Source organism: Balaenoptera ricei, chromosome 18, assembly GCF_028023285.1.
Source record: "Balaenoptera ricei isolate mBalRic1 chromosome 18, mBalRic1.hap2, whole genome shotgun sequence".
Classification (NCBI taxonomy): Eukaryota; Metazoa; Chordata; class Mammalia; order Artiodactyla; family Balaenopteridae; genus Balaenoptera; species Balaenoptera ricei.
In genome coordinates this window covers 20,758,150-20,770,474 of record NC_082656.1, presented here as the reverse complement: position 1 = coordinate 20,770,474, position 12,325 = coordinate 20,758,150, and the positions used below count along the sequence as shown (strand labels likewise).

Genomic DNA, 12,325 nt, shown 5'->3' with positions numbered 1-12,325 from the left:
TCTTCATAAGATAAGAATCTCAAGCAAGAAAAAGATTCAAGTTTAAATTCGCCCTGGGCTTTGTATCCTAATAAAAATTGCCATAATCACTCTGCCCGTACATAGCATATTTTGTACCTTCTCTGTTAGTCTTTAAAAGATGTCATCCTTCAAAGGTTGAGAGCATTCATTTTCTCTGCAACCAGAGCCTTAACTCCTTCCAGAGTTGCCACTGTGAGTCGCTGTTTCTGGAGGTTGTAATTTTAAGGACCTGCAGCCAGAGATGATCTCTTCAAACTGTCTCCCATCTTGCCAGCTTTTCTAAAAGGAGTCTGTGGTCATCTCTGAAGAGCTGACTTTTGGGGATATGTTGTCAGTGACATGATAGAAGGCAGAATTTTTCCCTCCACACCCAGATACCTATCTGAGTGGATAGTGTGTATTATCACTTAGTTCCTAACCCAGGCTGGTGAAAAACCTCAGCCAACAGAATCCTTAACCTGTGCTTGTTTGTAACCTGTAAAGCAATTCTGTCTTATTAGTTGAAAAGAAGTATCCAAATTTAATGAAAGGATTGTGAAACCTGGAGTGTAGATGAAAACTTGGAATAAAAGCAGTGGAAAAATGAGAGAGAAGGGGTCTGGAATGGTGCCAAGGATGACCAAGCCCTTTCCTGGATTCAGCTGATGGTTCGTCCACACAACCCTGAATAATTGAATACATATCTTCTCTAGAATATTCGAATCAAGCTTTTCATGTGAAGTCAGAATTTATTGTTTTGTGAGTGGCGAATGAATTATTTGGGATAAATAAACTATTTGATTTAAATATGAGCAGCCCTATACGGCAACCTGTACTAGGTGCTCCATAAAGGCTTTTTTCCCTTTCTGTTACAGTGTTTCTTAGACCACAGAGAAATTTGGAATCTATAGACCCACAGTTTACAATTCGGCGGAAAATGGAACAGTTGAGAGAAGAAAAAGAACTGGTGGAACAGCTCAGAGAGGTACCGGGAAACATTGTATAACTGAATAATTATTTCCAGAATTGAAGCAGCATTCTGTATTTTTAAAAAGTAGACATTGGGGACTTCCCTGGTGGTCCAGTGGTTAAGACTTCACCTTCCAATACAAGGGGTGTGGGTTCGATCCCTGGTGGGGAACTAAGATCCCACATGCCTCGTGGCCAAAAAACCAAACCATAAAACCGAAGGAATATTGTAACAAATTTAATAAAGACTTTAAAAATGGTCCACATCAAAAAAATCTTTAAAAAAAAAAAGTAGACTTTGAAGCACTGCAGACTGAACATCTAGTTTCAAATCTAGCCAGCTCACTGTTTGATATTGGACAAGTCACTTAACATCCCTGAGTTTGGGTCTTTTCATGTATTAAAAACAATAGTTCCCATCTACCTTCATGGGATTTTATGAGAAATATATGAGATAATGTAAGTAGAAATACTTAATACCTATGTATAAAAGCTAGTATTATTTCAGTTCTGGTGCGCTTTAAAAAATGCACTGTTATTAATTTACTTACTGATATCCCATGAATTTAAAGATATTTATAGTTATCCTTACTATGTACCCCAAACCGGCCAGAATTTTCGAGTGTCATAATAGGCAAACCGTTTGAGTTCCTACCAAGAGTGAAGTCTTGTGCTGGGTGCCAGGGAAGATTTCAAGCTTGGTGACGGCAGGGACCATGGCTGTCTTATTCCTTGTTGTGTTTCTATCCCCAGCACAGCTCCTAGTGGGAACTGTGTATGTATTTTTCTACCCTCATGGTCTTTGTGTCTAGTTAGGAGGATCGTACGTAAATATGTGGAAGATCAAACAGCAGGACAAGGGTCAGTCACCAAAGAACACACTGGTATTAATTATTAAAGGCAGTACATCATGAATTACTACATAAGTTCTTTATATTTAAAGAGAAGAACCATAGCCATGAACTAGACGAATATAAGAAGCTTCTTGAGGGGGTGGATTTTATACTACATCTTCTCCCTTCACTAGCAAATGATTATTGACTGCTCTCTGTGCCAGGCTGGTATAGTCTAGGTGATAGACAGAGAAAAGAACAAAAAGTTCCCTGCTTTCATGAAGCCTGTAGTCTATTGAGAAGACAGAGTAAGTAAGAAGGAAACAAATAAATACACAATTTCAGAGAGCAATGAGTTCTGCAAATGAGCAGTGAATCCTATAATTAAAATTAAAGCTGAATTAAGGTAGGTCAGAATCTTTGTTGTTGCAGATGATACTTTATATACGGTTTAGCACGTTGTCAGGAGGAAAGAAAAAAAACCCAGAAACCTCTTACCACCACTTTTTTTTTAAAGTTTTTAATTAATTATTTATTTGTTTTTTATTTGGCTGTGTTGGGTCTTTGTTTCTGTGCGAGGGCTTTCTCTAGTTGCGGCGAGCGGGGGCCACTCTTATCGTGGTGCGCGGGCCTCTCACTATCGCGGCCTCTCTTGTTGCAGAGCACAGGCTCCAGACGCGCAGGCTCAGTAGTTGTGGCTCACGGGCCTAGTTGCTCCATGGATGTGGGATCTTCCCAGACCAGGGCTCGAACCCATGTCCCCTGCATTGGCAGGCAGACTCTCAACCACTGCGCCACCAAGGAAGCCCTCTTACCACCACTTTAAGCCACTGTGGTTGACTTAACAGTCACATAGGGCAAGTCAGACCTCTGTCATTTGCCTAGGATATTTGGATGTGCCGTAAGCTTGGGAGGTGAACTTTCAGAGATATGTAAAAATAAGATCAGAAGTTGAGCTATGCCTCTCAAAGAGTGATATAATTTTATCTTAAAGCCTGGGTCATATTGATAGCTTATGTTTTAATTTAGTGATGTAAAATTAGAGACTGAAAGCATGCTTGGAAAAAAATGAGGTGTCAATACAAGACAGTTCTGAAAGAGAATTATGCAAGACTGTTACATGCACTGATTTTCAAGTGCTTCACTTATTGCAGATCTCCCAATAAAGTCATCCTTTCTTACGCTGTTATCCATTTACAAGGAGCTTCTGCTGTAAAGCAGAAATTTGTATTTGAAGTTTTAAAAACTGATCTATCTACTTCTGCTTCTGAGGAGATGGAGTTGATGTACTTTTCCCCATTCATCCCACTAAGTACAACTAAAACCCCTGGTGATTATATATAAAATAAGCATAGGAACACTCTGAAAAGTGGAGAGAATAATTCAGACTAGCTGGGCTCCTTGGGACTAGGAATGACAGTGGTGGTGAGTCCAGTGGGATTTCTTTTTTGCCTTATCTTTCTCAGACTTGAAGGTGAAGTAGTTGGAAACCGGAAATGCTAATGGGCACAAATTAAGAAAAAAAAGTCCCAATGAAAGCTTGCTTACTTTAGTCAAAGGACCAGAAAAGGGGCAGTCTAGTGAGATAGAAAATTTTTAGACATTAAAGGCTCTACTCCAGCTAAACACTACAGAAAACCCGTGGTCCCACCCCTACCCATGCCTGCAAAAATGGCGTAGGCAGCTAGACTTTAACCTCTGCTGGGATGGTATCAGAGAAGGCCAAGTTGGGAGCCAGGAATTTCATTCCCATGAGCTAAGAATGATCCCGTCCCCTCCCGTGGTGTCAGTGGAGCCCACATGGGGAGCCTGGATTTCCACACCCACCCCAGTCACTGACAGCAAGTGGGAATCTGCATTTACACAGCAGTAACAAGGTGGTAACCTCCCTTTCCCTGCCAGAGCAGCGTCCAAAAAAGCCAGCTAAAACAGAAAGTTTAAATAGGATCCAGAGTCTCATAATACCAGAAATGTCCAGGTTTCAACCAAAAAAATCACTCATTCTACCAAGAACCAGAATGAATGTGAAAAGATAATCAACAGATGACAACACTTTTGTGGCAGAGATGTTATCATCTGACAAAGATTTTATACTGTTCGTGATAGAAATGCTTCCACAAGCAATTACGAACACAGGTGAAACGAAGAAAAAAATAGAATGCCTCTGCAAAGGAATAAAAAATCTTAGCAGAGAAATAGAAGACATAAAGAAGGACCAATGGAAATTTAGAACTGCAGAATACATTATCCAAAAGAAGAAGCCCAGGGGGTGGGCTCAACAGCAGAATGGAGGTAACAGAGGAAAGAATCAGTGAACTGGAAGAAAGAACAATAGGGATTACCTAACCTGAGTAGCAGAGAGAAGACAGACTGAAAATAAATGCGCACAGAGCCCCAGGGACCTGTGGGAGTGTAACAGGTGATACACATTCATGTCATGGGAGTCCTGGAAGGAGAGGAGAAGGGGAGTAGAGCCAAAGAGGTACTTGGGGGTGGGAGGGAAGTGGGTGTGGCTGTAAAACAGCATTGTGAGAGATCCTTGTGGTGATGGGCATGTTCTATCAATGCCCAATGTCCCGATTGTGAAGTTGTAGTATATATTTTTGAAGGTTGTTACCTTAGAGGGAAACTGGGTAAAGGGTACATGAGATCTCTCTGTATTACTTCTTATAACTCCATATGAATTTATAATTATCTCAAAGTGTTTAATTTTTTAAAAAGAGGGAAAAATTGATTTTTGAACTAAAACATGGTCTCAGAGAAAAGCATCTCTTAATCCCTTTTCTGCCCCTTTCAGTCTGTCTGAACCAGTTGGATTTGGGTTTTTTAATTTATTTTTTTTAATTTATTTTATTTATTTTTTATTGAAGTATAATTGACTTAAAATATGATTTTAGTTTCAGGTGTATGACATAGTGATGTGATATTTTTACACATGGCAAAACGATCATATGGATTTGGCTTTTATTGTTCAACTCATTCTGTTTTTCTATTTTCATTGCTAAGACTGAGGCAATGTTGAACTTAAGAAGTCCATTTTTTTTTTGGCTGTCTCAGGTCTTTGTTGTGGCACATGGGATCTTCACTGTGGCATGTGGGATCTTTCGTTGCATCACATGGGCTTCTCTCTAGTTGTGGCGTGTGGGTTTTCTCTTCTCTAGTTGTGGCGTGGGGTCCAGAGCACATGGGCTCCGTAGTTTGCGGCACTCGGGCTCTCTAGTTGAGGTGCGCGAGCTCAGTAGTTGTGGCGCGTGGGCTTAGTTGCCCTGCGGCATGTGGGATCTTAGTTCCCTGACCAGGGATTGAACCCGCGTTCCCCTGCATTGGAAGGCGGATTCTTTCCCACTGGACCACCAGGGAAGTCCCAAGAAGCCCATTCTTTTAAAAATTCAACTAATTAAAAATTTTAGACACAACTGAATTTGTTTTTCTACAGAGGGATTTTTATTTTAATATCTTTCGAAAAGGTTGAAATCATGTCAGTGTTTTCCACGTGTTCTTATCCTTCTCCATAATGAAACTTAAGTCTCAATTCATAAATACCCATAACTGTATTTTACCCTCAGTTGCCTGAGAGCAATTGGCTTCCTTCTGATTCCTTCCCAGAGCATCGAGATGAGACTCAAGGTCAGCCTGCACGAAGACCTGGGGGCTGCCCTCATGGATGGCGTCGTCCTCTGCCATCTGGTCAACCACATCCGCCCACGATCCGTCGCAAGCATCCATGTCCCCTCACCAGCAGTCGTAAGTAACACCATATAAGGGAAACTAACTCTTACATCAAACAAACGCCTTTGGGACAGTATTGCTGGTTAAAGATACCGATGGGATCTCCAGGACCCTGCTCAAATCCTCTGTGTTGGGCCCCAAACAACTAGAAGAGCAGAAAAGGAATAGCATTTCTGAATGAAGCAACATTTTCACTGTAAAAAGGGAAGATATTTAAAGTAAGTATGTAAATGACAGAAAAGGAACTTACTTCAAATAAAAAGCAAAACACGTTAAAGAAATGCTTGGGGTGCTAACTTTAAGACTGTAGAGACACAAAGATTCATTCCTCACAAGGAATTATTTAAACAGTGAGAAGTCTTTTTGGAAAACTTCTTTTGGTTGGTGAGTTCTCTTCTAAATGGAAACTCTTTCCATTATTATTATAATTAATAATTATAATTATTAATTATTATATTAATTATTAATATAATAATTATTAATTATTGAGGATTTTAGGATAGCTCTGAAAAGATGTGGATTCTGTATAAAATATCATTAGTAACCTGTCAGGCCAGAGGTTGGTCAGCTGGTTATTAATTCAACAATTCCTTGATCACTAGCTGTGCTCAGGGGTAGGTTGGAGATACCAAGGACACTGGGGAAAGATGAAAGAGACCGAGTGAGATGCCATTAGTCCCTAAAAATCCTCGTCTCCATGTGGGGGAGATAAAGCAGGCACTGGCATCCTCTTCCTATACATCATGGACCATATTACCATCCAGAAGAGAGCTATGGAGTTATCTTTTATGGTCATTCAGATGAGGGAGGGGGAATCAAAGATAAGCTGGTCTTTGAAGCCTATGTAGGGTTCAGACAAGTAGAGAAGAACCTCTATCCATACTATTTACTATTAGGTGAAGCAGAAGAGTTTAGTGGCTAAGAATGTAGGGGTTGGATTCCAATTCCACATCTATATAGTCCGTACGACTTTGGGAAAGTTATTTAACCTTTCTTTAACTTGATTGACTCTTCTCTGTCATGGAACTGCTCCCATGAGGATGAAATGAGGACCTACCTACATGTGATATAAATGTGAATGCGAGCCATTGTGATCATTAGTGTTTATGAACAGATTTTTCAAAAGCCAGAGCCCCCAACCTCAAGGCACAGTGTTCATAAAATACCATATGAAGAATGTGTGGAGTGAAAGCCTCATGTGAAGCCCCACTCCCCGCCCAGGAAAGCATCGTGGCATTATTTTTCTTAGTTTCTTTTCTCTTGGCAGCAGGAAAAATTAGCTGATGATTGCATTTCAACTGTCAGTTTTCTTTCTATACAGTTGAATATATTTTCCCTTCCAAAGACTGACCACTTTTTTGCCTCATAAAACACAGGAAAAAAAACCAAAACAAAACAGTTTGTCTTCTGATTCAAATCTGCTTTATCTGCCTTAGTTTGGGCAGTAAATTCTGTCCTATAATCGAATATGAAAAAGTTTTGAAGTCCAAACTACTATTAAGTTGTTTCAGCTGTGTACCAGATTCTCATTCAGTATTTTTCCCCAACTTACAAGAAAGAAAGTACGATTCCTCAGCCTCCAATTTAAATATACAGTTATTGTGTTATAAGGTATGAGGACACTATGAATCATGTATCTACACACATTTGTATATTTGATCAATTCTTCAGGAAAAAAATGCCACATTCTTTGGTTGTCACCTTTTATCTTTTTCAAATAAAAAAATCTAATTGAAAATATAATGGGAATAATGCTTGATTGGAGAAAATGGAGAGATGCAGGAGGAAAATATATCATGTTCTATCCTACCACCCAAAGACAACCACTGTTTACATTTTGGCTTTTATGCTGCTAACACTCCTCCTGCATATAAGTTGTTTTTGAATTGTGAGCTTCTCATATATACTATTTATTAGTTTTTAAAATTTATGAAAACCTAAGTATTTCCCCAAGTCATTAAAACTCTTCATAAATATCCATTTGAACAACTGTGAAATATTTTAGCTTATGTTATTATATTGTAGTTTTCCTTTCTAGAAATGTGTCTAAGTGTCCACTTCTCAGAAATTCTTCACTGAGCATCTTGAGCTCCCATTCACCAGACCAGCCACGGCGTAGCGGTAGAACCCGCTTCCATCTCCAGTCTGTGCCTTCACTGTCCACTCCCGTGTTTGCACAAGTTGCTCACTCTAACCTGCTCCCCACCCTGCCTCTAAATCTCCTCGCCTTGCAGCATCACCAGCTTTCTAATAAAACCGATTGCTTTGGCGAGAAAGAGAGTCATTGGCCTGGTGAATTTAACCCTTCATATAGAAATATATCTGCTGATGGGAAAAGGTGGTGTTTATGGTGTACTTTTAAGTAAACTAAAGCAGGTTACACAACAGTATGATCTCATAAAAACTGTGTGTGTGTGTATGTGTGTATCCACACATACATTCACATACATGTGCAGAAAATCTTGCACACATGTATATACATATATACATGTATGCAGAAATTCTACATATAAACACATATCTATGTGTATATATATATATGCATATCTTTGTGTATACACACAGTGTCTAGAAGAATATAATCCAAAATATCAACAGCTCTTTAGGTGAATGTTTCTGGATAATTTTTTATTGTCTTCTGTTTGCTTATGTATTATTTTTCTCCAATAAACGTGTAGTACTTCTGCCATTTAGAAAGTTTAAAATTTAACCTGTTATTACAAGTATTTCTCTTAATAATCCTTTATTTCTGAATATTTGCATTCATAGCCTAAACTTAGCATGGCCAAATGCAGAAGAAACGTGGAAAACTTTTTGGAAGCATGCCGAAAATTAGGAGTACCAGAGGTAACATCAAACTTAATTCCAGTAACTATGTTTGAGTAAAAATTTTACTTAATATATGTGTTTGAACCTATTGAATAGATATACACCTTTGTCCATCCTTTTTCATCTCAGTCTTTCTTGAGGAATAATGTTGAATAAGTTATATAAAATTTTAGTTTCAATTACTCTATTGCAGTGAAATAAAAATGGCTTAAAATGGTGTGGTCAATTCTGAAGAAAAGGGGAATATAACTTTTTTAAGGTTTTGAAATATGAAATTCCAAACTTAAAAAAAAAAATTTAGTCAGCTTGATTCTCTTCTCAAAGAGCAGAAATTGCTGAAGCTTCAGTGAGCCTTCTGTGGGTTACATAGGGTAGAATTTTGGAGGTAATGTTGTTTCCCTATCCAAAGCTCTTAAGCAGAGCAGACCTGTAGATGACCACTAATTTGTTGATTTGCGCTCCTTGTAGGTTTGGGGTATGTAGTTCAAAATAATAAGCATTGAAAATATTATAATTATTGTTATTATTATCATTAATCACAACCATTCATAATAACAATGTTTGTATATTGCTTTATAGTTTGTTAACTGTTTGCATTTACATTTTCCCCTTTAGTCCACTGTAGACCCAATTGGCAATTCCCTGTAGCCAGCCCCGCAATGATTTGCTACTTTTTCTTTCTCCCAAGCTAAGCCCCAGCCTTAGCCTCAGCTAGATAGCTGATTTGGGTCTTCTAATGACTTTACTATCAGTAACATAAAAGGATTTCTTAGGGAGATAAAAGATAGTTCACTTAGAATTTGGGGATAAGTTGACAAGCTTTTCATCATTGTGATAAAGGGAAATAGAAACTACATTTCTTAAAATTTTCTTCTGTCTTTTCTAATGTTCCAGGAATAAAGTAACTACAAACTCTATCATGAGATACTGTTTTTGCATATGTGAAGGAATTACATTTTCATGTAGTTCTACTCATTGATAGGAGTTAGTTATTGGAATTGAGTAAGGCTTTTTCTCCCTCCCTCCCTCCCTCCCTCCCTCCTTCCCTCCTTTCCTTCCTTCCTATTTTTCAGCTTGGTGACATTTGAAGGTGAGAGTTAAGTGGTAGGCTTCTAATCTTATTTGAGGAAAAGGAGAGAATTATTAAAGTATCTTTAAGTCAAAACTGTACCAATTAAAAGAAGCTTTCAAATTCATTTTTAAATAGAGTGTAATCTTTATATAAGGTACTAAATGTCTTTATGATCAATCCAAATGTCTTTCAGCAATGTTAATCTGTGTGTCTGTATTGTATATGTGCATTTTACTATTGCCCATACATTCTTGGCTTCAAATGTTCGTGAAATTCTCATACGCCTACCATTTTTAATGATTTGATTCCGTCATGGGTTAATAAGATTCCCCATGTGTGAATCAAAATTATCACACCAAGTTTCAGATTGTAAATTATTTGTGTCTGTACTCAAAAGCGCTGATGAGTTATGACCAATCCCCTGTGATATTTTAAAACTCATCATTTTTCTTGGCTTATGATGACACAAAATGAAGTGGAAATGCCCTTAACCATTTCTTGTGAGTAAAGATTGGTAATTATGATTTCCTTTTAAAGTGAGGAAAAGGAAATTAAATTAGCATCAAAATGCAGAGAAAATTTTATCATAATATCTGAATTATGCCCCTAGCACTAATAGGCAACTGATAATTCCAGAGACAATTGAATTACAAGAAGTAAATCATCTTTTTTGCCAGTGTCCCAGCTTAACTATGCTTAGTAAGAAATATATCACTAAGGCTATTTTTGAAACGATTTTTAAGATTTGAGGTGATTTTCAAATTTGCATTGTGTATGTGTGTGTGTGATTGTGTGTACATCTATATCTATCCTGATGGATAATCCAATAGCATCTTACTGGTGACTAGAGTTAAATTAAGTTCATTGCTACTAGAAAAAGTCTGTTGGTTGGTTAGCAGTTGAACTCCTTTAATGAGATATGTTAAAGGAAGGGAGGAGTATTCTAGTGGAAAACCAGAAATTGCAATTGGAGTGCAGCTGGCAAATCTTGCTATATATACTCAAAGGAACGTGCTTTCATCTCTTGGAATAAATGAGTCATAAATTATTGGAAATGAGGAAATGTTTTCATCTAGGAATGTGATACTAAGTTGGGGGAGGGGTGGAAATAACCCCTGCTTCCACTACTTAAGAAGGTTGATGATTTGAGTGTGTATGTGGCACACTGCAATTCTAGTTGCAGGAGTTCTCCCCTTGCAGTCAGACATTGTAAAAGCCTGGTACTTAAAAGCGGAGGACCTTTAACCGTTACATTTTCTTTTTTTGCTTCAAACTTAATATTTGGGTAACAAAAGACTCACTGATTTCCCGGCAGCTTAGTGAATTCCTCCTAATTTGCAAGCTTGCCCTGCTTTCTTCTCCATCCATAACTTATCTACATACACATACCGATAAGTCACGGAGATCTGGAATTCTGTATTATTTTAAGCTAAATAGCTAATTGACAATGATAAATCATCCTGTAGAGACTGAGAAGTCACAGCTGTGCTCTCAGCCCGAGTTTGTTGCCCTTTGTAATAGAATCACAGTTTGAAACTACAACCCAAAGTCAGGGTCGGCAGCTTAGTTTTATCAGGTTCATCTGGGTGGAATGTGGTCACTGAGCAGTCAAATGATTACATATAAATTAATACGATGGGAAGGAAGCAATTTTAAAATTGTTCCAGTTGTTATAGTTTTTATTGTATTTTCTCTAGAAGTGCCCAGGAACCCAATCCCAGGTACCTGCCTCAGGGTTGGTCAAGGTTCATGAAGCATTTTATTGTGTGCCCAGTGGAGTGGCTTCCCTATAAATGTGGCTTCTTCGGATTGGCTGCATTCAGAACTGCACGCAGTGTAAGCGACCTAGTTTATTTGCAGAAGGTTAGAGTATGCATCAAGAGTAGATGGATACGGCGACTCTAGACCTCTTGTCTGTTATTCCTGACGTTTGGATGAGGCTAGATCTATACCTTTCTTAGTCCAGGGGCACAGACAGGACTTGGCAGTCAACGCCACCTATAGAAAGGAGTTGACATCACAGAAAGAAGTCGGTGTTGGGTTCCTGGAGAAATTCTGTTAGGGCTACAGTAGGCCTATTTGCCATCATCTGTGAGGGATTCTGGGAAGAGGTAGAGGTTTGCTGATGAGAATACCAAGGGCAGATCCTGAAAAACGAATCAGAAATGCCGCCCCCCCCCCCCAACGCCCCGGCAAGTTCCTTTTCTGGTGGCAGAGTTAATATCTCTTCAGGTAGTTATTTCAGCCTGGGTCACTTCCTGCTGCCCATTTCCAGTGCCTTGGGGTTTTTGATTTTTTCTGTTTGGGGCCAGTTCTTCAACTAAAGGGACAGATTGAGTGCCACCTGGAAGGAGAGGCGTGAGGGCGAGTGCGAAGGCTCTGTGAGCAGAGCGAGGGACACGAAGTTTGGGGTGAATTAGCCGCACCTGTGCTGTTAACTGGTTATGTGCCCTGAGGCAAGCCCATTAAAGCCTGGAGCCGTGAACCACTCACTGGGACCTTCTTGCAGCTGCATCATCTTCTCAAATGCTCACGGTTGAGGCCCGGAGGCCAATATTTTATTACCATGCTCTGAGGAAAATGAGGCCCAGAGACGTTACACAATTTCCTAAGCTCACGCTCGCAGCTGGGAGGCGGCAGAGCTGGCGTTCGAACCCCGGTCCGTCCGCGTCCAGCGCCTGCCTTCTTTCTGGCACACACAGGGGCTCTCTCGGTATGTGAGCAGTTCCCTGCTCTGCAAAACTGCAGGTGTTGGACTTAAGCAGTGGATTAAACCACATTCTCCAGAGCCCTTGATTCTTTCGGAAGCCAAGCCGGGGCTGCAGATCACTCCCACCCGCTTGATTCGGCCACGGCAGTTTCTCCTTTGCCTGTGGCATGTATCGGCTTTCCA

At 39.4% G+C, this 12,325-nt stretch overlaps 1 protein-coding gene across 4 annotated transcripts in view; it reads left to right on the top strand.

The window, feature by feature from the left end:
• The window catches only part of LRCH1 (leucine rich repeats and calponin homology domain containing 1), a 192,132-nt gene that overhangs the window by 163,213 nt on the left and 16,594 nt on the right, over nt 1–12,325 (top strand). For all 4 annotated transcript variants that reach the window (XM_059902540.1, XM_059902539.1, XM_059902538.1 and 1 more), the window contains 3 exons: nt 876–985; nt 5,409–5,546; nt 8,301–8,378. In XM_059902540.1, coding sequence (XP_059758523.1) covers nt 876–985; nt 5,409–5,546; nt 8,301–8,378 — 326 coding nt within the window. The remainder of the gene's footprint in view (nt 1–875; nt 986–5,408; nt 5,547–8,300; nt 8,379–12,325) is intronic.